This window comes from Symsagittifera roscoffensis, chromosome 2, assembly GCF_963678635.1.
Source record: "Symsagittifera roscoffensis chromosome 2, txSymRosc1.1, whole genome shotgun sequence".
In the NCBI taxonomy this organism is placed as follows: domain Eukaryota; kingdom Metazoa; phylum Xenacoelomorpha; order Acoela; family Convolutidae; genus Symsagittifera; species Symsagittifera roscoffensis.
The window spans coordinates 4085242-4111177 of record NC_087063.1 but is presented as its reverse complement, the minus strand read 5'-3'; the positions used below and the strand labels follow the sequence as shown (position 1 = coordinate 4111177).

The following is a 25936-nucleotide window of genomic DNA, read 5'->3' as shown; positions in this document are numbered from 1 at the left end:
GATAAGCATATACTATTTTCTTTACAGTGCGTCAAATGTCCTCTTTTGCCAAAACGGTTAGTTAACAAGATAGTAGAAAAAACGCACTTACTGAAGAAGAAAGAGACGAAGAAGAAGAAGAAAAAACACTTTAATTACTCTACAGAATAGTCAATGCATTAGTATAGTAACAGTGTAAAGTTAATATTAGTTACGAAGTCAGATTAGTTACTCATGTTTGGATAAAATGAGATGAAAAAATTACATCAAAAAGTTCACCAATTTGAGAATGAAAATTTGAAGAAAAAATAAAAATAATTGGGCACCCATAAAAATTGTAAACAACGTAAAAGTATTAAATCATTGTCAAAACTGAACATATAAAGGCAAATCGACTGATGAAAACGTTATTCACACGTAGGATTAGATTTCATTTCATGGTTAGAACTCTTTTAATTTTTTCTTGAACGTTAATGTGGTAATACTTAAATTTCGTAATTTATTGGGCAACGAATTCAATTTTTTTGACGTCAGATAAAAAAAATTTTTTGTAGAGAAGCAGGTAATATCGTCGCCTTTGAACCCGTTTTTTTGAGTCCCGGTGGTCCTTTTTTTTCTGTGTGTATTCAATTGAAATTTTCTGGTAAATATTGAATTATCGGACTTCCGTTTGTCTGCTTAAGTTTTTTCGGCTTAGTTGCCTAGGATTTTGCTTGTGCTGTAAGCGACTTTCTTTGTAGTTGGAACTGTGGTTATCAAAAATTATTTCCTTTGTTCGTTGATTTATTCTTTAATTCGTTGTCTATTGCCTCAATGCATTTGTAAAAGCTTACCTTTTGTTAGTAAGATACTGACATAGATATGTAACACATTTCAATTTATTTCTTTTCTCAATTTCGCGATAAATGATTTTACTTGCATTTCAAAGCCCAGTTCTACTGCTTTTCTAAGGACATCATTGAAGTTGCATTAATTTGTTTCAAAGGAAAGGAGAGGAGAAAAAATCGAATTTGGATGAAATCTCACTACCCCTTTTTTAAATTTATTCAAATTAAGAAAAATCGTAATAACAGTAAAGTTTTGTCTTCAGGCTTACAATTTTTGTGTAGTTTACAACCAATTCTCAAGTCTAAAAGAACTTTATAAAACATATGGTTCATTTTTAAACGTCTCTGACTATTTTTTTTTCTGATGAGTGTGAAATATTTTAGGGAAGAAAGGAAAACATGCTAACCGAGGACAAGTTGAAAATCATTCACGAATTTGAGAATGAGTTGGTCTACCAAGAGGAGGGTTTTCGGGACAACTGTCTTATCTACGTCTACCACGTCTACTCTAAATACGCGACAGAAATCAACAGGTTGGATATCAAATTGACCAGAAATCGTTCCAGGAAATCGACCTCCTCCCCGTTCAAAGGGTATCATGCCATTTGGTACTTTGGTGCTTGGTATCCCAATTAATCTTTTCGCAGCATCAATTTCGCAGCATCAAGTTAAGATCCTCATCGTTCAGATAAAATTTATTAAACTAATCTCGCGCGTAAAATACTCTGTTCTGATTGGTTGAAAACTCGAGCTCAGAACCAAGTTAACATCCAGTTCTGATTAAATAATGTCTTCAGGTGTTTTCCACCGATGAGCGTGAACGGATTCTTCTTCCCTTATGCGTACATAGCCGTGGATGATAAAAACAACACTCGAGTCTTCCACCAAGGCTTCATTTTCGACGGAATGGGATCCCGAATCACCAACTTCAATGACTCATACGACATTATGAAGACACAGGACAACTTCTTCTCCTTTTTCGACAATGATTTTGACTCGAGGGAGGCAAAAACAACCTACATTAAATCCACAGTGAGTTCAAATAAATCGGGTTGACCTCCCCGAGGCAACCATCGCTGATTTAGAAAAAAAAACAGAGTCTGTCATCTATGTTTAAGTCACACGTGATCAAAGTCATTCTTTTCATTAACTTGAATGATTTATCCCTGATTTAGCGCTGAAAACTTTTTCTCTTTGCTCTTTCTCCCAAGGATCAAAAAAAATTTTCAAGGAAAATTAGGTAAGGATGTGTTTTTTAATTTACGAGTTTAGGTACCGGGGCACAAAAAGCTCTAGAACGAGTATGTTATAAGCCATTCTTTTTTTAACTCAGAGATAAAACGTTAATTGATTGTACACTTGAGTTAACATTAAGCATTAACATTTCAATTGAAATACATATAACTAGCAACAAAATTGCTCGGTCAGGGCGAAGCTCTGAATGTTCCACTGCGCTTTAAGGCCAAACAAAACGTTTTTTTTTGTTAAATGATTGATGAAATAATCAAAAAAAAAGAAAACGTTTTATTTCAACTTTTTTTTCTTCAATTTATCCACCACACGGGTAAAAATACAAAGTGCAAGTTTTTTCATTTTATTTTGGAACTCATTGATTTGCCGCAAACGCGTGCTTTAAAAACGCAATTTATCTTGTGCTAGTTATCCCAGATTGACCAAATTAGCAATTTTCCAAGCTCCGTATTTTTACAAAAAAATGATCACAGCTAAAATATCTTTTATAATTTGCGGCCAGAAAACAATCTCTTTCTGATGGCATAAAAAACGTTCGTCAAAATTGCTTAGTTGAAAATCGAATACTGACTGAATGAAAAATAGATCAACAAAGCTTAAAAATTTCGCATTTTCTTCAAAAGTAGTAATATTAAAATTTTAGACAATTTTTTGAGAAACAAAAACAATAAATTCTTTTTGATTCAGTTTTCTCAAATGAGGTCAATGATATCAAAAGTGTATATCAAAAACTGTTTTGAAATTCAAAAAAATTTAGGGCATTTTTTTTTACTTTGAAAGTCAAAAGTTGCTTTTTTCAGAAAAACGAGTTTTTTTTCTATTTGTTTTGCGTTTACTGACTCTTTTTCAACAGTTTGTTGGCTATGTTCATGAAACTTCCAGCATTAAATTATTGACATGCTATGGTTTCTTCATTGATGATACAAACTAACACCCCAGAGATAAAACATTGTTAAAACACCGCTAACTCCTTGCTGAAAAAAGATTATTTGTCCTTGAGAAGTAATAAACCGTTTTAATTTATGTAATACAACTGAATCATTGATCAAAACGTTGATAAAACTAGATTTTTTTATTAATCAGCGATAATAATTTCTGGGTGACTGAACCGGGAAAATATTTTTCAAACTTAACAAGCTTCAATTTTTTGTCACGCCTAAACTTTTGCTGTTATTCTTTTTTTTAATCTTTCAATACGCATTGCTGTTAGGTTTTTAAATTTCGTTATCTGAGAACTACATAGAATTTCATAATTATTGAAAGTAATCAAAGTATTGAGTAATGTTTTTTAAGTCTTGCCGATTTCATAATGTCTTTTATACAGGAAAAAGTCTTAAAATTGGTTATCGCTCAATTTTGATTTTTCGCGGTTTGACTTTTTTTCAGTTCAGTGCATTCATTGTTATAAGGAAGGCAAACTCCACTATCGAAAAGCAAAAGTGTTAAGGTAGCAAAGAACGTGATAGACTTCAAATTTCAAAAAGGGAAAATTAATTATCAGATTTCCAAGCAAAATAAAAGTCTTACTTAATGATCCAGTTTTCACAAATTGAAGATTTTTTTTGAAGTGGTTTTTTTTCATTTTTTTTTGGGTTGATTAGTCTTTTCCAAATGTCAGTTGGCTATGTTTAATAGTTATTGGTTGTTCTTTAATCACTTAATGTAGTCGTGTGGTTTTTTGTTTTTAAGAATCGATGAATGTAGTTCAAACTAAGTCGCGATGATTTTCTTTTCAATTTTTTCGGGATTTGAAAAATTGTTTAGGCCACAATTTACTTTTATTGAGCTGTTTGATTTTTGATTTTTTTATAAGCTTCTTTTTTCATTTCTTAAAAAGAAGGCTCCACTATCGAACAACAAAAAGGTTAAGTCACGAAAACGTAATTAACTTCCAGTTTCGAAAGTGGAATTTAATTAGCAACTTTTCCAGCAATTTGAAAATTTCACTTTTTGATCTATTTTTCTGTAATTGGGTTAAATTCGTCAATCATAAATTGTTCCCCATTTTTGAAGAGCTTTAAGGCCCTCAATTTTTTTTCGAAATTCGAAATTTGGGATTTTTCAGAAAGTAATTTCGTATTTTTGTTCTGTTTGCGTTCATTTGCTCTTTTCAAACTGTCTCTAGAAATATTTTTCTAGTTTGTTTTGGTGTTTCAATCAACGTACTGAAATCATTTTTATAGGTAGCGTTTTTTCGCATTTTTTCTCAGGAAAACCTGTAAAAGTTTGTTAAGGCTCAAATTTGTTTTTTTTTTGGTTTGATTTTTGTTTTCTTTCAATTTCAAATCAAAATTTTTTTGTTTCTAAAATGATACAAATTACGCTCACCAAAAGTAAAAATGCTAGTCTTGAAAAATTCTGGAATTTTATTAATCTGTAAAATAGAATGTAATAATTTTTTTGTTTCCTGAGTTCAATGAGGTTTTACTATTGCTCCCCCTTATTGTATTTATTAGAGCTCATATTTAAAAAAAAATTTAAAATAAAGGAATTTTTGGCATTCTTCAGACGGTTTTTTTTACAATCTTTTCTTGATATAAACTTATAGTTATAAAACTTATACATAAAAACTTATAATCATTTTTAATTATGAAAACTAAAATTGAGTGTTAGCTAGAATCATAGCAAACAAGATTTTTGATTTTTTTGCCCAGTTTCATTTTATCACAACGAAAGTATTTCTACGTATCGCTCTTTGTTTATTCTTGATTTTTAAATTGACACTGACAATTTCTTGGATTGATTGGTGAGCATCAACCATCAGCACAAAAAAAAATTGAGAATTTGATTTTCTGTTGTATTTGAGATTGAAAATTTCTCGTAGAAAAGTGTTTTCTGCCAAAAATTGTTAGTTTTCGTTGCGCCATTTTAGTACAGCAAACGTTGCTAACCTATCTGATAACACTTTTGGATATGCAACATAAACACAGACAAATTTGAAAGCCGAATGTTAAGACGTAAGGTACTTTTTGAAGTCGAGATTTCAAGTGTCAATGAACGCAGTGAAGACACTTATATACGTTTTTTTTGTGGAATTACTTAATTAATTGTACATACAGCTCTTTAAAGTCTTTGAAATTCAAAAATTACTTGTGATTCATAGTTTTTGAAAAATCTAATTCAATTTGAGGTCTATTTATGATAGTAATATTTTGATAAAAATAACCCAATTTGATCTAATTTAAGAACTAACCTAAAGCTTTGCAATCGGGAACTAAATTTTTTTCTGTTAACAACCTTTCTTAAAATCCTACTTGCTTTTCTTGCTTGCTTTGTGATTAAAACTTAGAAGCTTTCAACTCCGTTTTCCTTTGACTTAGCGGTAACATCGTCGCCTTTGAACCCGTTTTTTGAGTTTGGTCGGTCCTTTTTTTTTGTGTGTATTCAATTGAAATTTTCCGGTAAATATTGAATTGTCGGACTTCCGTTTGTCTGCTTAAGTTTTTTTGGCTGAATTGCCCCACCTCGGATTTTGCTTGTGCCGTAAGCAACTTTCTTTGTAGTTGGAACTGCAAGTTTTGTTCAATGTAGTTTCAGGGGATTTGAAAATTGTTTGTTTTTAAAATTTAAAAAAATAAGTTTTTGCGGCTCAATTTGTGTCTGCTCAAAGATTGCCGGCTTAGCTGCTTTATCACGGATTGATTTTTTTCTGTAACAATGTTTCATTGAAGTTGCAAAAGCATGTGTTGTTCAATAGAGTTTCAGGCAGGGGACATAAAATTAAAAAAAAATTTCTTATTAATTTTTTTTGTGAACGCAATTCCGCTATTTTGTGTCTGCTCAAAGATTGTCGGCTTATTTTCCTTTTCGTAAGTTTCCTTCTGTTTCTAATTCATATTCAAATGTCTGGCATCTGTGCTTCAAATGAAATTCCACTGAGAAAACTTTATTTTTGGTAGATCTATGTTTCAACATTTTTCTTTTTTTTCTACTTCTATCGTTTTTTATATTTGTATCGCAAATGGTGCAAAACTCCGCTTTGCCTCTGTGTTTTACAACTTTCAACTCTCAAGAATTTTTTTTAAATCTCTTCTTTGAAAGTTCTTGTGAACTTTTCCATAACAAATCCTGGTTTCATCCTTATGGGCAATCACGAAAACTAGTGCTTCACCCTAGTCTGGATATTATTCCCCAATTTGAGTTTTAATTCCTCAAAAACGAGCCAAACAGTAAAAAAAACTTATGATTTATTAGATGGAAAAAATTGGTCAATTTTTTGGGATTCATTGAGTTCGTTATCTTTTTTTATAAATTTCCTGGGGCTTTGTTCTAGAATTTGTAAATTAATGTTTGTTTAGATCTTTCTTGGCCAGCCCTTGCAGGGTTTTAGCTTCAACGAGCAAAGAGAAGCGCAAAACGAAATCCAATACGACTACATTCTGACTCTTGACAAAATTATGAACCGATACGAAAAGAAACACGACATCAAAATCTACTACTATTCAGAAGCGCTTACAGAACACCTGCTAATGAAAATAATCAAAAGCGACATGATGAAAACGATCGCAGCTTTGGCTATAATTGCCGCTCTTGTGTTTTGTTTCACTGGATGCTCGCCATGGCTCACTTTATGGACACTAGTGGTCCTTATTGGAGCCATGATTGACAACCTTTTCTTGTATTATATCGTTTTTGGTATCAAGAAAATTGGCATGTTAAACGCGGCTAGTGGAATTATTTTGGTATCTATAGGTGTCGATGATATTCTGGTATATGTGAATATTTTCAAAGGCATGGATCGTACAGTCGATATTGGTGAGAGGATAGGAAATACAATGTACAGCGCGGCTACTTCGACATTTTTGACCTCAGCGACGACAGCGCTAGCTTTCGCAGGTTGGAATATAAAGTATTTAAACTTCAATGAAAGAAAGGGAGACACTTATTTAGGTCGTGAGTTTTTTTGAAAAAAAATGCTTCATATGTTTTCAGCCTCAAAAATTATCATTGCCTTTTGGTTTTTAAATTCAATTTAAAATCATTTGCGGCAGTGTATCGACTAGCATAGAACTTGACTAGAATAAACCGTATCGACTAGCATAAATAGTGATACACAACATTCATTATTATCAATAATAAAAACATCACTCACAAAAAACATGAAAATCACTGTTTTTCTACACATTTCACACTTTGCGCGGCTATCAGTGTTCGGTTCAAGTCATTACAGGTCGTGGCAGTTACAAATTTGAAATTTTTTTGAGTAGAGGGCGCAATTTTAAAAAGTTTTCGGAAACTTTCACGATTTTTATTTTTCCAAGCTCTCTTAAATTTTTTTTCCAAGCTCTCTTAAAGCCCCATAAATGCCTTACTTTGACAAATTTTTCTGCGCAAATGTTTGTGAAAACAAAAGGCCAAAAAACTGTTCTTGAGCAATTTTTGAAAAGTCTTGAGCTCTCGAAATAAGTATATATTAGCGCCAAACACGCTTTTTCAAAAAATTGCGGCCGGCAAAAAATAGAGTTCGTAAACTAGTACCGAAACTGGGGCATTTGTGGTGGTTTGGGGGTCGTGGCGATTCGTTACTAGGTACCACTGGTGGTTTGTGGCGATTCGTTACTAAGTACCAAAGGGGGATAGTTAAAGAGATCCTGTAATTCTGAGATGGAAAGCTATCAAAACCATACTAGTCGATAAATTTTCAAGTTTTCAATTTTTATGCTAGTCGAGCGGTCAGCTCATTTCCTAATTTAAGGCAACTAATGCTCTCCAACTACAAAAGTTCAAATAAACTTAATTGAATTTTCAGTACAAACACATATTTATTTATAGATTACCCAGCAAACTTAGAAAAAATTCAATTTGGCCCATTTTCTAAGTGTAAAAGAACAAAGTAATTTTCATTTATATACGTTTCTGGTCTTAAAAATTGATCATGCACAAAAAGCCTTCTGAAAAATTGCTCAATTTTTAGTTTTTGCGCTTTGGTTTTTGCTTTTTTTTAAAGCTCAGTCCATTTCTTTTTCAGCGAAAAAATAAAAATCACAAAAAACTTGAATGACTTTTAATTCGAAGTTCAATTTTTTTTTTCAGATTTCCTAGCGGAAAAAAATCCTTTAATCCAATTTTGAGACAAATGTAAGGCAATTGTAAGACAAAACCCTATGTGCGCTCAATCTCCACGGATTGTAAAAATATCGAATTTCAAACAATTTAATTCGAGCATTTTATCGGCAAAATAACTCGGTAACAATGAGATTTCATAACAAAACTTTTTTGTTGTTATCGGTAACATCGGCCACAATAAACTGCATAACTCAAAGCAAGCTGCAAAAATGGCCTGTATTTGTCCTTGAGACAAATTGCTCTTTTTAAAGGTCAGCCTTAACCAAGGCTGAACCAAATTAGAGCGAAAAGACGGTTAAAATGGGTTTTGGGGGGACCGAACCTGGTTACGGAGCATCCCATCAAGTTCGGTGCACATTCGAGTTCTAGAAAGGAAATGACCTAGGCGGGATTCGAACCGGCGCCGAAACCGCCGGGACGCACCATGTATACGCTCGGCTACTGTCCCTATATGCATTTACATTTATATGCATTTATACTTTCGCACATTTACGTTTATATGCATTTGTACTATTGTTTTATATTTGCGCTGCAACACCCTAAATGATACAAGTTTGAGCTAAAAAGGGCTAAAAGCAAACGCTTAAATTTTTTTCCGTATCCGCATTCGTCTTTGCCGTAGTGTAGTTTAGCAATACGGGCGAGTGGGTAATGCCCACGTGGGCTGTCGGGTTCGACTACCCAAACCAAGTCGCCGGTTTTCAGTGTGACATCCGAATTATTATGCCACTTTGCTCTCTTGTTGAGAGATGGTACATATTCACGCAGCCAGCGTGACCAAACTGCGTTAGCGTACGATTGTGCTCTGGCGTAACGCTTTTTATAATCAAAGTTATCTTCGAAACTTAACGACGGGAAGCTAGCTGCGCTGTGACCGAGAATGAAGTGATTCGGGGTGAGTGCCTCTAGGTCGTGCGGATCGGAACTGACCGGAGTGATCGGTCTTGCGTTAAGTAATTGTTCAACTAGGCAGAGCGTTGTTCCTAGAACTTCCTCAGTTAACCTCCTGTTGCCTAATATGTCGTACAACACTCGCTTAACACTTCTCACTAGCCGCTCCCAGGCGCCACCGTGATGAGGGGCACTGGGCGGGTTAAACTTCCACTTAATGCCTTTGTGGACGAAAACGGCCGGGGCGACTTTGTTCCAATTTTGGACACAGGATAGGAGCTCCTTTTGAGCACCAACAAAATTCGTGCCATTGTCCGAAAGAATGGTTTTGGGGGTACCTCGCCTTGCAATAAATCGCTCTACGCCCATGACGCAGGAACTAGTATCGAGAGATGGAACCAACTCGATGTGAACTGCTCGAGTCGTGAGGCAGGTAAATAGGAAACCCCATCTCTTTTCGGTACTTCGGCGTATTGGCACTTGAAACGGGCCAAAGTAATCAACACCTGTGTTGGAGAAGGTAGGGTGCTTGTAACCCAGTCTTTCAATCGGTAGGTCAGACATAATGGGCACAACTGTTTTTGCTTTGCGCTTACGGCAAGTTATGCAAGTATTTTCGATGTTCCCAAGTAACCAGCGCAACTTCAGAACAATGTATTTCAACTGAACGACAGCACGCATGTAATCCAACCCCTGATGTGCATGTTGAAAGTGCATATGCCTAATCAACATATGAGCAACTCGGTGTCGACCATCCAGTATTATTGGATGTTTGCTATCAAAGTCGGTATCAACAAGACGGCTGATACGTCCAGTTGAACGCAGGATGCCAGCTGGGCCGATGAACGGAGAATATTTAGCAATCCGACTTTTCTTTGTTATCAGTTTATCGGACTGAAGTATTTTCACTTCGGCAGGAAATGATTCGGACTGAGCGAGATAAATGAGCTTCTGCTCGGCAATATCTAACTCGGACGGGTCGGTTATTTCAAGCGTTTTTGTACGGAAGTGTTTATGCGATGGTAGCACACGAAGCATAAACGCTAAAACACGTTTGTACTTTACAATTGAGCTGAATTTATCCCAATTTTTAAACAGACGGATCGACGGCGCTTTCTCAGATGAAGCATCAACAACAAACGTAGATGCAGTCTCAAGGCATGTATCAATGTCACAGAGTGGGCCTTTTAATTGGATCTTTTTGATGACATCAGTGTTCGGCTTGAATGGCCAATCACATGTCCTCAATATACTAGGGCCTCTAACCCAGCTGCTATCCTTGAGGGCTTCCGAAGAAATCCCTCGTGTGCCGGTATCAGCTGGGTTATCGCCACTGAGTACATGATTCTATTGATCAATGGTGGTGGACTCCAAGATTTCACCAGTGCGGTTTCCAACAAACACAGGAAGTTTGTTGCACGAGTTAAGCCACTGGAGAACGGTGATAGAATCAGTCCACATGAATACATTGCTTACTTTGAAAGTAAGCGCTTTCAAAATCTCTTCTTTGAGTCGAGTCGCAAGCAGAGCAGCCTGAAGCTCTAACTTGGGAATGGAGAGCATCTTCATAGGCGCTACACGGGCTTTCCCAAATACAAAAGCTAACTCGGTCTTTTGCGATTTAGCAAATCGGGCTCGGAGAAACGATACGGCGCAAAAAACGTCCTGCGAACTATCACCGAACGTGTGAAGTTCACAGCGGTCGAACGGTTCGGTAAAGTAGCTACGAGGTATCGTCAGAGTACCTAATAGTGGAAGTCCTGAGTGCCAATCTAGAAATTGTTGTTTAATTTCCTCTGGGAGATCATCATCCCACTTTTGACCACTGATTCTCCATATGTCTGTTAGTAAAAGGCGCGCTTTCACAGTATATGGAGCTACCAGTCCTATTGGATCAAAAACTGAGGAAACAAAACTCAACACGGTGCGTTGAGTAATTGCTTTATCTAGTGGTCGATCAACACCTCTACTTACTACTAGGGTATCTTTTACATGATCCCACCTGAGACCAAGAACATGCGACGATTGGTCTGGACTCTTACAAATATCCTTAACTGACAAGTTGGACTCACGGTTGTCCGGATTAAGAGCGGTTGTAACTTCGGGTACATTGCTAACAAACTTTGTTAGGTTAAACCCACCTAATTTGAGCCTTGCGACTAAGTCTTTACTTAGGCTAAGAGCGTCAGCGGTATTTTCGAACGAGTCAAGATAGTCGTCCATGTAAAACTTCTGGACAACGGCTGAAGCGGCTTCGGGGTATTCAGCTTGATTATCAGAAGCAGTTTTTTGTAGCGCGAAATTCGCACAAGTTGGCGAATCACGAGCGCCAAAAATATGACGGGTGTATTGGTGAACCACCACACTTGAAGTGGGGTCCTCCCGCCACAAAAAACGGAGAGACGGTTGATCTCGCGCAAGTACTTCAACTTGTAAGAACATACCTTCTATGTCCGCTGAGACGGCTTACTTGTGTTGACGGAACCTCAACAGTACAAAAATAAGATTTTGAAGGAGATCCAGGCCACCCAAGAGAGATCTATTTAAGGAAGTGCCATGAAATTTGGATGCTCCATTGAGGACACGGCGCACCTTGCCGGGTTTGTTCGGGTTCAAAACCGGATGGTGTGGAAGATACCACTCACGTTCGGCTCGTGAGCTGGGATCGTGCGGGTTGACGGTTATGACATATCCTTTACTTATATCTTCTCTGATTGTTTCGGTATTTTTCTCGCGAAGTAACGGATCTTTATCTAATCTTTTCTCTAACGACTTTAATTGGGCTAATGAAGAATAATAATTGATAGGCAAGCTAACATAATTATCACTCCACAGCATCGGTACAGTGTAACGCTCACCATCGTGAACGGTTTCAGTTTTTAGGATCGACAAAGCACGCTTGTCTGCGGCGGAACGGGCATCTACTTGCTTGAACGCACCATACGACTCTAACTCATACCAAATTTTGATTTGGTTGGTCAGAGAAGTATCGTCCGTAACGCAGTTAAAGGAAGAAGAATTTAAGGACGAACGATCAGGAGACGGACCACTAATGACCCAACCTATCGGAAGTCGGACGGCGCACGGTGAGTCAAGTTCATCTCCGAAGACATGTTCGAGGGGTCTTATCGCATGATAGAAGTCCTGTCCTATAACTATCTCAATCTCTTTGTAATTATACGCAGTCGTCTTTAACGGGGCTAGTTGCGGGTATTTGACCTGCAATTCGGAAACGTTTATAACATCGGGTCCTATATACATGTTGTGCTTAACGAAAGCGACAAACGAAAACGAAAATTCACTTTCATTGGGCTTTGCGGAAACTTTCAAGTGAACTCGTTGAGTTTTAGATACCTTGGCTGAGTTAAAACCATCGGTCGTAACATTTACGGGCGTGCCAACTAATTTCAGACGTTCAACGAGTGCCGCGGAAACCCAAGAATGAGTGGAACCGGTGTCACAAAGTGCTAGTGCATTCGAATTTTCCGAACCAGAGGACACATCTACCAACGCAACGGGAAGAATACCTTTTGCAGTTCCCTCACAAGGTTTAACACAAGCTGCGTTGTTTGCAGAAGTAGTGTTTGTATTAGTTTGAGTCGATGGTGATCGGTCGGCCTCTTTGGGCGGGAAAACTTTCTCGGCTCCATAAAGAAGCACATTGTGAGTGCTCTCACAGTCCTGTTTTGGGCATTTTCTTGCCTTTTGGCACTTTCGGAAGGTATGGTTGCCTTGTAAACAAGAAAAACAGAGCTTTTGTTCTGCTACATATTTAGCCCTTTGTGTTGCGTTTTTCTCTTTGAACACGGAACAGTTCCAGAGTGCATGCTGCCCTTTGCATAGCGAGCATGGAGGAAACCTTGTCTTTTCTCTACTTTTCTCATCCTTAGAACTTACCTTAGTGTTACCTGCAAGCACTTTTGTAACTACTTTTTGTTTAACTGGCTGCTTGACTTTGACTAAAGATTTCAATCGCTCATGGCCTTCTGCCTTATTCTTAAGCCAATCGTTGAAGTCTAGCAATGTTAATCGCTGCCAATGTTGTCTAACAGTATGCATGGACCATGCCTCTTTTAGATTTGGAGGAAGCTTACTGACGGCTTGATTTAATAGGTTCACACTTTTCAAGTCGTCATTGAACGACAAAGACCTAAAAACAGCTACGAGCCCAGAAATCACCGCAGAAAAACTTATAACATGCTCAGAGTTGTGCATCTTCAATGCGGGAAAATTCTTCAACTTATCCAAATGTGCACCAACTACAACATGAGGTTGCCCAAACTTTCTCTGGAGAGTTGCTAGAGCATCCTTATACAACACTCCACTGTAGCCGTATTCCGCAATTGCACTCTTGGCTTTGTCTTTAACGTGTGTTTTCAGATATTTGAGTTTTTCATCATCAGTTAGCATAGCCGAATCAACTGTTGCTTGGAACTACCCGAACCATTCATACCAGTTAAGTGGTTCTCCATCAAACACTTCCAAGTTCAACTCCGGTAGACGGTCTTTGCGGCTATGCAGAATGATATCTGCTAACTCTCTCGCCGAGATGGGTTGTTCGCTATTAGGCACGTAAGACGGGCCCGTAGTGGGCGCAGGATATGTAGGTGGATAACCTTGATGCGCTGTTTCAACAACTGGATGAGTTTGCGGCTGGGTGTAAAACACAGTCCCAAAACTTGTATAAGGAACTACGGTGTTTGGTGGAACAACAGGAGTTGTCACTGAGAAAACGTTTGAGGGCGGTGCTCAGTATTGAGGAACTGGCATCGTTTGCGCAGTCGCGGCAGGTCTCCACAAACTGCTATACGGGTTATAGTGTTCACTTGAGAAACTTGTTGGGTTGTTTGGAACACTTATAGGTTGATGGGATGGCGCTGCAGGCGCCTGATACCCAGTTGAAACGGGGCCGGAATGTGGCTGACTGACCGGAAGCAAAGAGGGAATAGGAACGGTTGACGGGACAAATGGTTGAATAATCGGAAGCGAAATGGGAATCGGAACGGTTAATGGAGGAACAAAAGGTTGACTCGCCGGAAGCGAAACTGGATTAGTAACGGTCGACACAGAAGGCGGTGCCACATTAATGGTGGGATTACCAAAGGGCATTGAAGCGGGAAGGCTACCACTTGCTTGTGGTATCAGATTGTGATTTTGCGAAACTTCAGCATGAGGTGTTGAAGCTAAGTGTGGAGTAACAAAGTTTGAGCTGGAGGCAACGAACTGTGGTAAACTAGATGGGTTCTCGATTGAGTGCAATGACAGACGCGATTGGACCAAACTTGATCTCTGAGCCTGAATTCGATTCCTATTGTGGCCTCCCGGTTCACTGTATGTGGTTTGACCAGCGTTGACGACGGCACCCCCGCTGACGACGGCACCAACCCCTTGCAAAACATCAGTAGCAATCAAAGTGGAACTCTCGACTACTGGATGACTTTGCTCTCAGCTTGCAACAACTTCGGCCTGCTCTTGCTCAGTGACAACGTTTTCTACCCATTGTTCAGTACGTTGTGGGTCAACATGTGTTACGCTAGCATTTCCTATCTTCTCACTTGCTGCAGAAAGCTCTTCTTCCAACTCGAATTCCTTTAACTCAATTTCAGCCAGTTTCTTGCGGTGTACCTCAGCTAGTTCTTCCAACTCTAAATTACCTTGCTGTTCTTTTATTTTATTTTGCTGCGCTTTCAACTTCAATGACACCTTTGCTTGTCTCTCAAGTTCCTCCTGCTGCTTCTTCAAAACCAACAAATCTCGCCTCTTCTCAGTTGATGTTTTTGACTGCGCGACGGTATAGCGACTGGATTTATGCGAACCTGATTTATGATGTCGACTACTGTACCGCGACACCTTAGAGCGCACATCTGCTTCATGTGAATCTTGTGGTTGTGTTGTTACGATCGTACTTAACGATTCTGCAACATTGTCAAGCTCTGTTTCCTCAGGTTCAACGTTTAAGCCAGCTTTATATGATGCAGCCTTCTGTAAAACTGTATCGTTTCTTGATGTAACCGTATGAAGCCACATATCCTGCGCTGGTATCAATTTATCAGGATCAACACTTTTAGAAGCTAACTTAATCAGTTCCTCATTTATTTCAACTGCAGTCTCTATCAGGCTCTTGCAATTCTGAATCTGAGTGTCAATCTTTGATGAGCGACTCTGACTTTCAATGTTCTCAATTATAATTTCATGGCACTTGTACAGTTCATTTTCAAGCTTGGTTCGCTTCGCAAATAACCTTTGAACCCTCTTCTGAAAGTTCTCATCCATGGCTCTAGGGTCTATACTTAACTCAAACTATACTTAACGGTTATCGGGCGTTTGCGGGGCGATTCGGAACGGTTTTCGGTGAGTGAAGTTACCAATGGGGCTGGGGATTAATTAAGTCGGTTGATATCAAACAACACACACGGAGTAAACCTGAGGATGAATAAAACCAACTTAACTTACTTAATATCACCTCCCTGACCACTTAGGATGATGTTACGGCGTTCGAAATTTGTTGAACGGTCGTACGACGGTGCGTCACTACTAATCGGCTAGTAGCTCGACGAATTACCAAGAGGTTTGGGAATTAAGCAAGTCGGTTGAAAACCAACAACACACGCGGAGCAAACCTGAGGATGAAAGACAACAACTTAACTTGCTTAATTTTACCGTCCCGGACCACTTAGTCAGTCGTTGCGAAACGAATGTTTTGAAAAGCGAACGGATGCAAACAGGTATCAAGTCGTTGTAAACCTTAAGTTTACCAATGGGTTTGGAGAATCAGGCAAATCGGTTAAGTTCCAACAACACACGCGGAAAAAACCTGAGGATGAAAAAACTCAACTTAATTTGCCTGATATTTCGCTACCAGACCACTTACCATAAGGTTGGTGTCATGTTACAGCACAGTTTCGCAGAATTATGGGGACGTTTTGACGATTTTTTGGAAATTTTTACTTTTTTCCCAAAATTTTTTGGAAAATTTTGGTCAGCAGGTTCGAGTCGTAAACCAACCCAAAAAACTAGTCTAGTACCCCTTGTCTATGATCCGATTTCTTGGATTTTCAATCCGTTCACAATTACCCAAAACTTTGTGGTATCGGGAAAATTACCACCTGTAGCTTGCTTTGAGTTGGGATACACAATAAGACACCGTATGTAATTTTATTGCACAAAAAAGTTTATAAAAACTAGATGAGTCTTACAGTTTTTTGACGATTTTTTGGAGATTGGGCGGCCACCGGTTTTCGGATTATCAAACCATCGGCCAGACGCAGAGAAATTGTTTCATGATTGCTTCTATCACTTCCACAAAACGTCTGTAGCTGGCTTGCGCTTGACAACTCAATCGACACCTGAATTTCTCGGTAGGCCTCTCTGAATTTCCTTTGTCAATTCTTGATAAATAAGAAATATGTCGCGTCCGTTTTTCTGCTTTTTTCAGCTCCTCGCTGGGACTGATTGAATCTCGATTTAACAGCCTATATAATCGGCGTTAGCTTAGGCCACTCGGCCAACTGGTACTCTGACGACTTTCGGCCAACTGGTACTCTGACGACTTTCGGCCAACTGGTACTCTGACGACTTTCGGCCAACTGGTACTCTGACGACTTTCGGCCAACTGGTACTCTGTCGACTTAATTTGCCTGATATTTCGCTACCAGACCACTTACCATAAGGTTGGTGTCATGTTACAGCACAGTTTCGCAGAATTATGGGGACGTTTTGACGATTTTTTGGAAATTTTTACTTTTTTCCCAAAATTTTTTGGAAAATTTTGGTCAGCAGGTTCGAGTCGTAAACCAACCCAAAAAACTAGTCTAGTACCCCTTGTCTATGATCCGATTTCTTGGATTTTCAATCCGTTCACAATTACCCAAAACTTTGTGGTATCGGGAAAATTACCACCTGTAGCTTGCTTTGAGTTGGGATACACAATAAGACACCGTATGTAATTTTATTGCACAAAAAAGTTTATAAAAACTAGATGAGTCTTACAGTTTTTTGACGATTTTTTGGAGATTGGGCGGCCACCGGTTTTCGGATTATCAAACCATCGGCCAGACGCAGAGAAATTGTTTCATGATTGCTTCTATCACTTCCACAAAACGTCTGTAGCTGGCTTGCGCTTGACAACTCAATCGACACCTGAATTTCTCGGTAGGCCTCTCTGAATTTCCTTTGTCAATTCTTGATAAATAAGAAATATGTCGCGTCCGTTTTTCTGCTTTTTTCAGCTCCTCGCTGGGACTGATTGAATCTCGATTTAACAGCCTATATAATCGGCGTTAGCTTAGGCCACTCGGCCAACTGGTACTCTGACGACTTTCGGCCAACTGGTACTCTGACGACTTTCGGCCAACTGGTACTCTGACGACTTTCGGCCAACTGGTACTCTGACGACTTTCGGCCAACTGGTACTCTGTCGACTTTCGGCCAACTGACGGAAGGACACACTCGGGTCCGCCAAAAACAGTGGTCCCTTGTTGTGTTGCAATAGTAAACTCGAGTCCCTTGTGATACAGAATCGAGTCCCTTGTGGGGCGCCAAAATGTGCGCTCAATCTCCACGGATTGTAAAAATATCGAATTTCAAACAATTTAATTCGAGCATTTTATCGGCAAAATAACTCGGTAACAATGAGATTTCATAACAAAACTTTTTTATTGTTATCGGTAACATCGGCCACAATAAACTGCATAACTCAAAGCAAGCTGCAAAAATGGCCAGTATTTGTCCTTGAGACAAATTGCTCTTTTTAAAGGTCAGCCTTAACCAAGGCTGAACCAAATTAGAGCGAAAAGACGGTTAAAATGGGTTTTGGGGGGACCGAACCTGGTTACGGAGCATCCCATCAAGTTCGGTGCACATTCGAGTTCTAGAAAGGAAATGACCTAGGCGGGATTCGAACCGGCGCCGAAACCGCCGGGACGCACCATGTATACGCTCGGCTACTGTCCCTATATGCATTTACATTTATATGCATTTATACTTTCGCACATTTACGTTTATATGCATTTGTACTATTGTTTTATATTTGCGCTGCAACACCCTAAATGATACAAGTTTGAGCTAAAAAGGGCTAAAAGCAAACGCTTAAATTTTTTTATCAGTTTTCTTGAGTTTTACTAGGCTTTTCTAACTGTCTGTTGGCTGTTTTCTCTAGTAGATTGGTTTTATCAAAACACTTTATCATAAAAAAATTACAATAAAGACCTCTTTTAGCAAAGTTTTATGCGCCGCGGCTAAATTTTGAAAAGACTTTTTAAGCTCTTTTTGGAAGATTTTTACCCAAAAATGCGTTTTTTGGCGCGCTCACCCCTCAAAATTAGTCTACAAGGGCGCCAAAGGCTTCTTTAGAAAACTTTTTGGATCTTTCTGCAAGAAAGAATAATCTAATATAGTACCAAGAGCGGATTTTTGGGTGGTAAGGGGGTCGAACTCCTGAAATAAAGGGCGTCCAAGCCCCCCCCCCCAACCCACGCCCCTTCCCCCTAAATCAGCTACAGCTACTCTCGGCAGGGACGGATCTAGGATTTTCTCGAGTGCGGGCGGATTTTCAAAAAAAATCTCAAATTTTGTTGACCTTTTTTTCGGTCGACCAAATTGATTTTCTGAGCTCTCCCAAATCATCATAAAGACCCTATTTTTACCAAATTGTCTGTGCTGCAGGCAAAATTCTGAAAAAACAGGCCATAAACCGCGTTTTGAGGCCTTTTTTTTTGAGCTCCCCCCTAAAAATTAGTATATTTTGGCGCCCAACGCGCCCTTAGAAAATTTTTAGGGTCAATTTTTAGGGATATATCAAAATAGTACAAAGAGGGACCCTTTGGATCGGTAAGAGGTCGAATCCCTGAGGGGGGGGGGGGAGGAGAAGCGTCTTCTCGCCCCACCCCTTAAATCCGCCCCTGATTCTCGGAATTTAGCAGCTAAGAATGTGCGAATTCTCTAACGAATTTTTCCATTTTGTAATGGACGGCGGGTTAATTAAAGAGATCCTATTCTAATATGGAGTTCATTTGGACCAAGTTAATATTTTGGTGTGCATTTTGGGGGGAGGGTGTTAACTTGATTCTAAGAGGGAGTTTTCTGCCAACCAGAATCGACTATATGCAGCATGCAGCGCTTAGCGAATTGCAGCGCTTAGCAAAGTTAATTTGAATTAAAAGCTGTGGTTGAAAATATTAATTAACTTAGTCTATTTGGGGTGAGGATGTTAACTTGATACTAAATATGAAGTTCAACTTTCAGGAAGTATCGTCTCTCCAATTCCGGCCGTGAAAAGCTTCGGACTTTTCATGAGCACAATAGTCCTTGTGTGCTGGCTAATTGTAGCGCTAATCATGCCCGCTGCTCTGGCCATAAGGAAAGACGGAAAACAGATAAAGAAAATCGAGCCAAATGCACCAGCTGCCACAAACGCTTTAAGTAACATAAATTTGACCCCTCCTGAACAAAAACTGGACAAAGATGAAGTTAATTCTGAAACAAAATCAGCTCAATTTGATTCGCTGAAAGTTTACCAAAACACACCGATTGAAATAGAAAAAACTCAACCAATGAAAACGAAAGATGAAATGCAACCGAAATTTTCTCCATCGAGCGCAACTCGCCAAAATGATTTCACCCCTTGCAAAGAAGATGTAAAACTGAAAATGTTATGCACACAAGGCTTTAAAAAATTGTGGCAATCAGCCCACGAAATAGCCTTGCTTGTTGTTGATAAGCTCACAATTATCATAATAAAATGTCGATACGTTCTGATAGCTCTGTGGATCGCGTTAGTCGCGACGGCCATATATGGAATTTTCCACATGGAAGTCACTTCAGATGTTCCGAAGATCTTCAGCGGTGAAAATCGGTTAGAAGAAGCACTTTTGTTGCGCTCTCAAAACGCCTATGTTCCAGACAGCGAATGCTACGAATGTTCTTCAATGTATGTCACGAGCGATCAATTCTACAGAGACAATTTTAACAGCTCGGGAAATGACGTTAAAACACTGCAGACAAACACACGGTAAGAAAAAACCTCAAATTGAAACATTTTTCAGGTCAAATTACACGGAGCAAGTGAACCAGTTCCCCCAATAATAAACATATCGACTATCTCCGGGAATCTTAAGCAAAGGTTGCAGATATAGGATATTTTTGTGTTGGGATGTTTTAAGCTAGAAATATTTCGTTTATATTCCACAATTAGTGATAGTACTTCAAATATCCACTTTAAAAACATTGATGAGAAAATTGAGTTAGTTCTGTAATTTTTTTTCTAGTTCCTCGTATAAATTGCATGATATAAAAAAACATTACTGCTAGCCCTTAATTACTTATTTTTAACAATGTACTGCTGATAGTAGCGCAAGGTTTTCAATTTCAAACAGCGAAAGTTTTTCGATTCTTAGAAAGTTTTTCGATTAAAAAGGTTTTTCAAAGTTTCATTTCATTGTTTTTTAAATCAAACCCGCAGAAATCACAAATATTATCCCAAAACTAACTCTCGGCTAAATAAGTTTGCTTCAATTTAACATTGAAAAATTTATGATTCAAAATTATACGCCGTGGAAACCATGAAGATCACGCGGAAATATATACTAAAAACCAAAAGGATCAACATATTTCTTTTTTCAGACATCCTTCAAAAAGCACAATTTCCGTTCCATTTTATGCTCAATGCAGCAAAAAAATCTGAGACATCTCGAAAAACATCTACCAAACCTTGATTATTAATTATCCGATTCCTCTAAAAGATTCCTCAAAAAATAATGGTTGCTAGTATTTGAACGACCTTTTAGTGAAATTAATTAGAGCATTAAGCAAATGGTTTGGTATTAAGTATAGTATTTTTATATCAATTTTATGTGCTGCGTGTGTACGCTTACGTTTACAAAAAATAGGTAAGCTTTTTGAGCTTAACTCTAGTGAGTTGGAATGGAGGTCTAACTCATAGAGTAATTTCAGATAGAGTACAACATCTGCTCGTCGCGCTATCAGATTTTCGGCAGGATAGATTCGTGCAACTTCTTAGTCTAATACCGATCTTAATATTACTCTTATATCTCTTAGTCTCAATAGATCATGAGTATACTGGTTTGTTACGAGTCGGTCTCTTGAAGAAAGCAACTAAGTTGTAAGTTAAATTCAAAATGCTCTGGTGCTGAAATTACAGGTAATTTCAGCACTTACAAATAAGTGGGTTGTTAGTTTTATGGAGTGTGATTGGTTAATCTTTAATATTTTGTAGGGATAAAATATCTAAATTATAACCAATAATAATAAATAGTTTGGATCTGGTTCCACTAGCCAACAGTTTAACAAATAAAATCGTGCTAACCAAAGAATAACAGAAAAAATATATACATTTTATAAGTTTTTAGCCGTATAAAATGCTGTAAGAAGTCCAAACCCAATATTAAATCAAAATTTTTTAAGAGTAATGAGCCTAGTGAGCACTGTTATATAAATCTTGGTGATATTTTTTGTTTTTTTTTCTCAGGAAAAAGTCTTAAAAAGTCTTAACTTGATCGACTTCTGATTTCAAAAATTGAAATCATTTATCATATTTCCCAGCAAAATAAAAGTTATACTTTTTGATCCAATGTTCTCAAATTGGGTTAGTTTTAACAAAAAGTGTCCATCATAAATTGTTCTACAAATTCAAAGAGCTTTAAGGTCACCCATTTTTTTTAATTACAAAATTTAAAAATTCTTGTAAAAACAGTTCAGATTTTCTCTGTTTCCTTGCGTTCATTACTGTTTTTCAAGTGTCAGTTGGCTATAGGTTTTTACTTTTATGGTTTTTTATTTGATAAAAATTAACTCAAAACAAAATTCAATTTTGGACTTGGATTAACATAATTTTGGAATCATTTGAGTTTCATTTACACAAAAATGTTGCTCTAAAATCCACAAAAAAGGGCCATAACCTTTGATATTCAAAATGTTAGATCGCTGGAAGTTCAAAATTTTTTCACAAGCTCGCATCGTAAAGCAATAATTTTTTTTCTGAGAACAAAAAAATCCGACTTTTTCAATGCATTGAATAATTACTAAATAGCTTCACTGATTCTGCGTATTCTTACTCTTAGCTTAAAAGACTGACCATATAAATCATTAATATAAAAAAGTTATCAGTATAGTATATTCATGTTCTTTTTGCATAAAAATTAAATGTTCTAATTTGAATTTTTCAATTCTATATTTTATGTTCAATTGGTTTGGTGAAATTGCCCCTAGAATGTTGATAATGACATTTGAAGAAACTTATTTTCTATCACCGCTTCTCGCTCAAAAATCAGTTTGAATCCATTCTAAATTATCGTAAGAGCTATCATAAAAAGATTTTTATTTAATCTTTATAAAAATTGATTTAAATCGATTTCCAACTCATGGTCGTCAGCGCGGGACGGCTATAAACAATGAGCTTTTTGCAATGATACATAATTAATTGATAGCAGTCTGGTTATCAATTGTTTTTTTTTTCAAAATCAATTGAGTTCATCCTTAAATTTGAAATGATCAAAACAGTGGCATTACCAGTCAGCAAAGTTGGCAGTCAACTGTTTGAAGACATTCTTGCCAATAAACTAAAATTTTTCGAGGAGCGTGCGTCAGGTATTTTGTAAAAGTCAATATCTTGTAGAAGTCAACTTCTTGTTGAAATTAATATCTTTCAGAAGTCTAAATCTTGTAGAAGTCAATATCTCTAGTAGAAGTCATTTTCTTGCAGAAGTGTCAAAAAAACTGTTCTCCTCACACAGTTTTGGAAAAAATTTTGTAAAATTTTTACAAAACTTTTTATCAAATTTGGTCATTTTACAGAAAAATTATAGAATGTTTTTTATACAAAATATGTGGGTTTTAGCCGAGATTAAAAAAAAACAAAGTGACTCATCTAAAACGGATCAGAAAAGGCAGATTGTAAAAACGATAGCTAATGGCGTTTTCTACCAGATGTGTAAAACGATCGGTCAAAAGTACTGGTTCAGTCTAATAGAGAAAACTTAAGTTTTCAAAGTTATGTCATCATCTGAGTTTTATTGATTTAATTTAAAAATATTCGTCAAATTTTCTAGCACCGATTTGGTCTTGCGAAAATCGTACGACCGGTACTATAAAACGAAGCCACGTAATGTTGAGTAAGTTGCAATCTTAGTTCTGAACTCTGTTTTTAAAAGTAGCGTATCTGAAGGGCAGAAAAATAAGCTAGTTTATTAGAAAGTATTAGCTTAACAAATTTGTTCTAAATGAATGGACTGACGAACGGAAAGCATAAGCGTTTCAAAGCCAAAGTTTCCAATACTATCCAAAACAAATTATTAGAACTGACAAAAGAGGTCACGATTTCTTCAGCTAGGAAGCATGATTGAAGATTCCGGTATGATTTCGACAGTAAAAAAAATATAATCTCTGAAGCAGTAGCTTTTGTGCCCAGCAGACCCGCTGCTTTTCTGTCTTAGAATAACTCCGTTTCTCTCCTTTTCTTTCCAGATATGCGTTTTATCGTAGCATCTTTTTTTTTATTTTAGATCTCTACGCAGTAATTGTTTATTTGTTGCGGCCTTTGCAGTAGATGTCTTCAAAAACGCACACACGCACAAACACACACACCACATAATATAATACACCTCTATTTTGAGATATCTATTTTTGGCTGACTAACCACAAAATTTTTCTGAAGGCGCTTTTCAGTTTTGAGGGGGGGGGGGGGGCGCACACCAAAAGTTCGTGGTTTTTCGATGAAAATTTTCCAAAAAGTGCCTAAAAACGCTTTTTTGGCCTGTTTGTTAAAATTTCACCTGGTTAAAATAGAAAGTTTGGTCAAAAGAGGGCCTTAATAGTGATTTGGTAGAGCTCAGAAAATCAATTTGATCGACCGACAAAAAAGTCGACAAAGTTTTTGATTTTTTTTAAATCGGCACCTACTCGACATAACCCTAGATCCGCCCCTGCCGAGAGTAGCTGTAGCTGATTTAACGGGAAGGGGCGTGAGTAAGGGGGCTTGGACGCCCCCTACCTCAGGAGTTCGACCCCCTTTACCACCCAAAGATCCGCTCTTGGTACTATATTAGATAATTCTTTCTTGCAGACAGCCCTACCCCCTCGAGAAAATTCCCCTCGAGAAAATCCTAGATCCGCCCCTATGAATATATATATTCATAGGGGCGGATCTAGGAGTTTCTCGAGAGGGGGCAGATTCTCATGAAAGTTTCGTAAATTTTCTCGTCTTCTTTTAGGTCAACCAAATTGATTTTCTGAGCTCTGTCAAATCAATATAAAGACCCTATTTTTTACCAAATTTTCTATTTTAACCAGGTGAAATTTTGAAAAACAAGCCAAAAAGAGGTTTTTAGGCCTTTTTGGAAAATTTCGAGCGAAAAATCAATTTTTTTTGGCGCTCGCTCCCCCTCAAATATGAAATATATATATAAGCTTTTTAGTTTAAAAAGGGGAAAGAGAAGTTATTGGTTTTTCTCTAAACAAAACATTTAACTTCTTTAGTTTGTTGGTTCAAAAACTAGTCAGAATTTTAAGTTTGCAGTGCCACCGAATGTAAATTCGAGAGACTTTTGAACAGTCTGGTTTAGTTTGAATCATTGGGTTTCAAGATGGCAAGAGTAATACAAAAAACCAAAAACAATTCCCATCTAACCAATAACATGATTTTTTTTGAATTCTTAAATGCTCAAACTTTAACTCCAAGAAAAATTACTACTGATACTTTTTTAAATGAAACTAACTTTGCAGGCCAGAGTGCAAAATGGTCGGTTGCCTCAAAAAATGCGAAAAGTTTTGTCTTCTGAAGATAACACGTGGCAGCTTTTTCTGAATATTTTGTGAACAGAAGAGACTTTGCTAAATACGTATTTTTTTAGTTTGAACCAAAAAATTAAATGAACAAAAAACAATTGTAAACAATACATGTTGCCACTTTAATCCCTACCCGTACCGAGAAAATCCTTTATTTCTGACCTGGAATACTTTATATCTAATCTATTTTTGTGGTCAGAAATTCTTTGTGTAATGTTTAAATAATGCAGGGATTTTCTTAAAATTCTTTATTTCTAATCTTATTTCTGATCAGAAACTAGATAAATCTAGGCTAATTTTAGCTTAAAACATTCTCTCGCGAAGGGACTCGATCTACCGATCTGACAGTTTACAGTCGATTTACCTAACCGCTAGACCACTTAACCTTATAATGAATGATAGTTTTAGCAATCTAATTCAAAGAAACACTTGTTATACCAGTGTTAATTTGCACTGTATTGCTACTGCTTTTGTACAGAAAATACGAAAAAAAAATTGGCTAGGTAATCTATATAACATTTATATCTAGAAAAACATCCCTTGTTGGCTACGGGTATAAGCTTCACTCCGTGACATTTTAACTCCTTTTTTGTAGTACTTAACAGCAAATTTAAGACCAAAAAAAGCGAGCTCCAGCAGTAGTGTGCGTGCCGAGAGGGGGGGGGGTTGGTAGTTCAATTCTGGCAGCTAAAACTTTCCAAGGGCTTTACTACATCTATACTTTGCTGACCAACCTCAAAAATATGTTTAAAAAAACGCAATTTTTTGTCCAGTTGCTTAAAAAGTGCTCAAAACTACCAAATTAACTTGATTTTTGTTCATTTCTGGGCCGCAACTTACACCATTACATTCGCAGTCCGTTATATATGTTTGAAGACACTTGCTCGAAAAATTTGTTGAACTATCTCATTCACAAATCAAACATCAGGATAAGCAAGCGTGTAAAGTTTGTCATTTTGTTTTTCAGTTACTTCAGATCATCCGAAGAACCAGTGAAGCCTCTAAGTAGCAGTCGACCTCTAATAGCTGTGATGCTAGGCATCAAAAGCTACTCAATCGAAACACACCCCTTTTATTACACAGCTCCATTTGTGAACATTAATCTAGATGAAAATTTCTTGGAT

The 25936-nt window shown here is 37.5% G+C and overlaps 1 protein-coding gene across 1 annotated transcript in view; it reads left to right on the top strand.

The window, feature by feature from the left end:
* The window catches only part of LOC134839570 (protein dispatched homolog 3-like), a 45643-nt gene that overhangs the window by 15881 nt on the left and 3826 nt on the right, over nucleotides 1–25936 (top strand). The window contains exons 4-8 of the mRNA XM_063855163.1: nucleotides 1191–1339; nucleotides 1604–1838; nucleotides 6356–6893; nucleotides 19257–20022; nucleotides 25780–25936. Coding sequence (XP_063711233.1) covers nucleotides 1191–1339; nucleotides 1604–1838; nucleotides 6356–6893; nucleotides 19257–20022; nucleotides 25780–25936 — 1845 coding nt within the window. The remainder of the gene's footprint in view (nucleotides 1–1190; nucleotides 1340–1603; nucleotides 1839–6355; nucleotides 6894–19256; nucleotides 20023–25779) is intronic.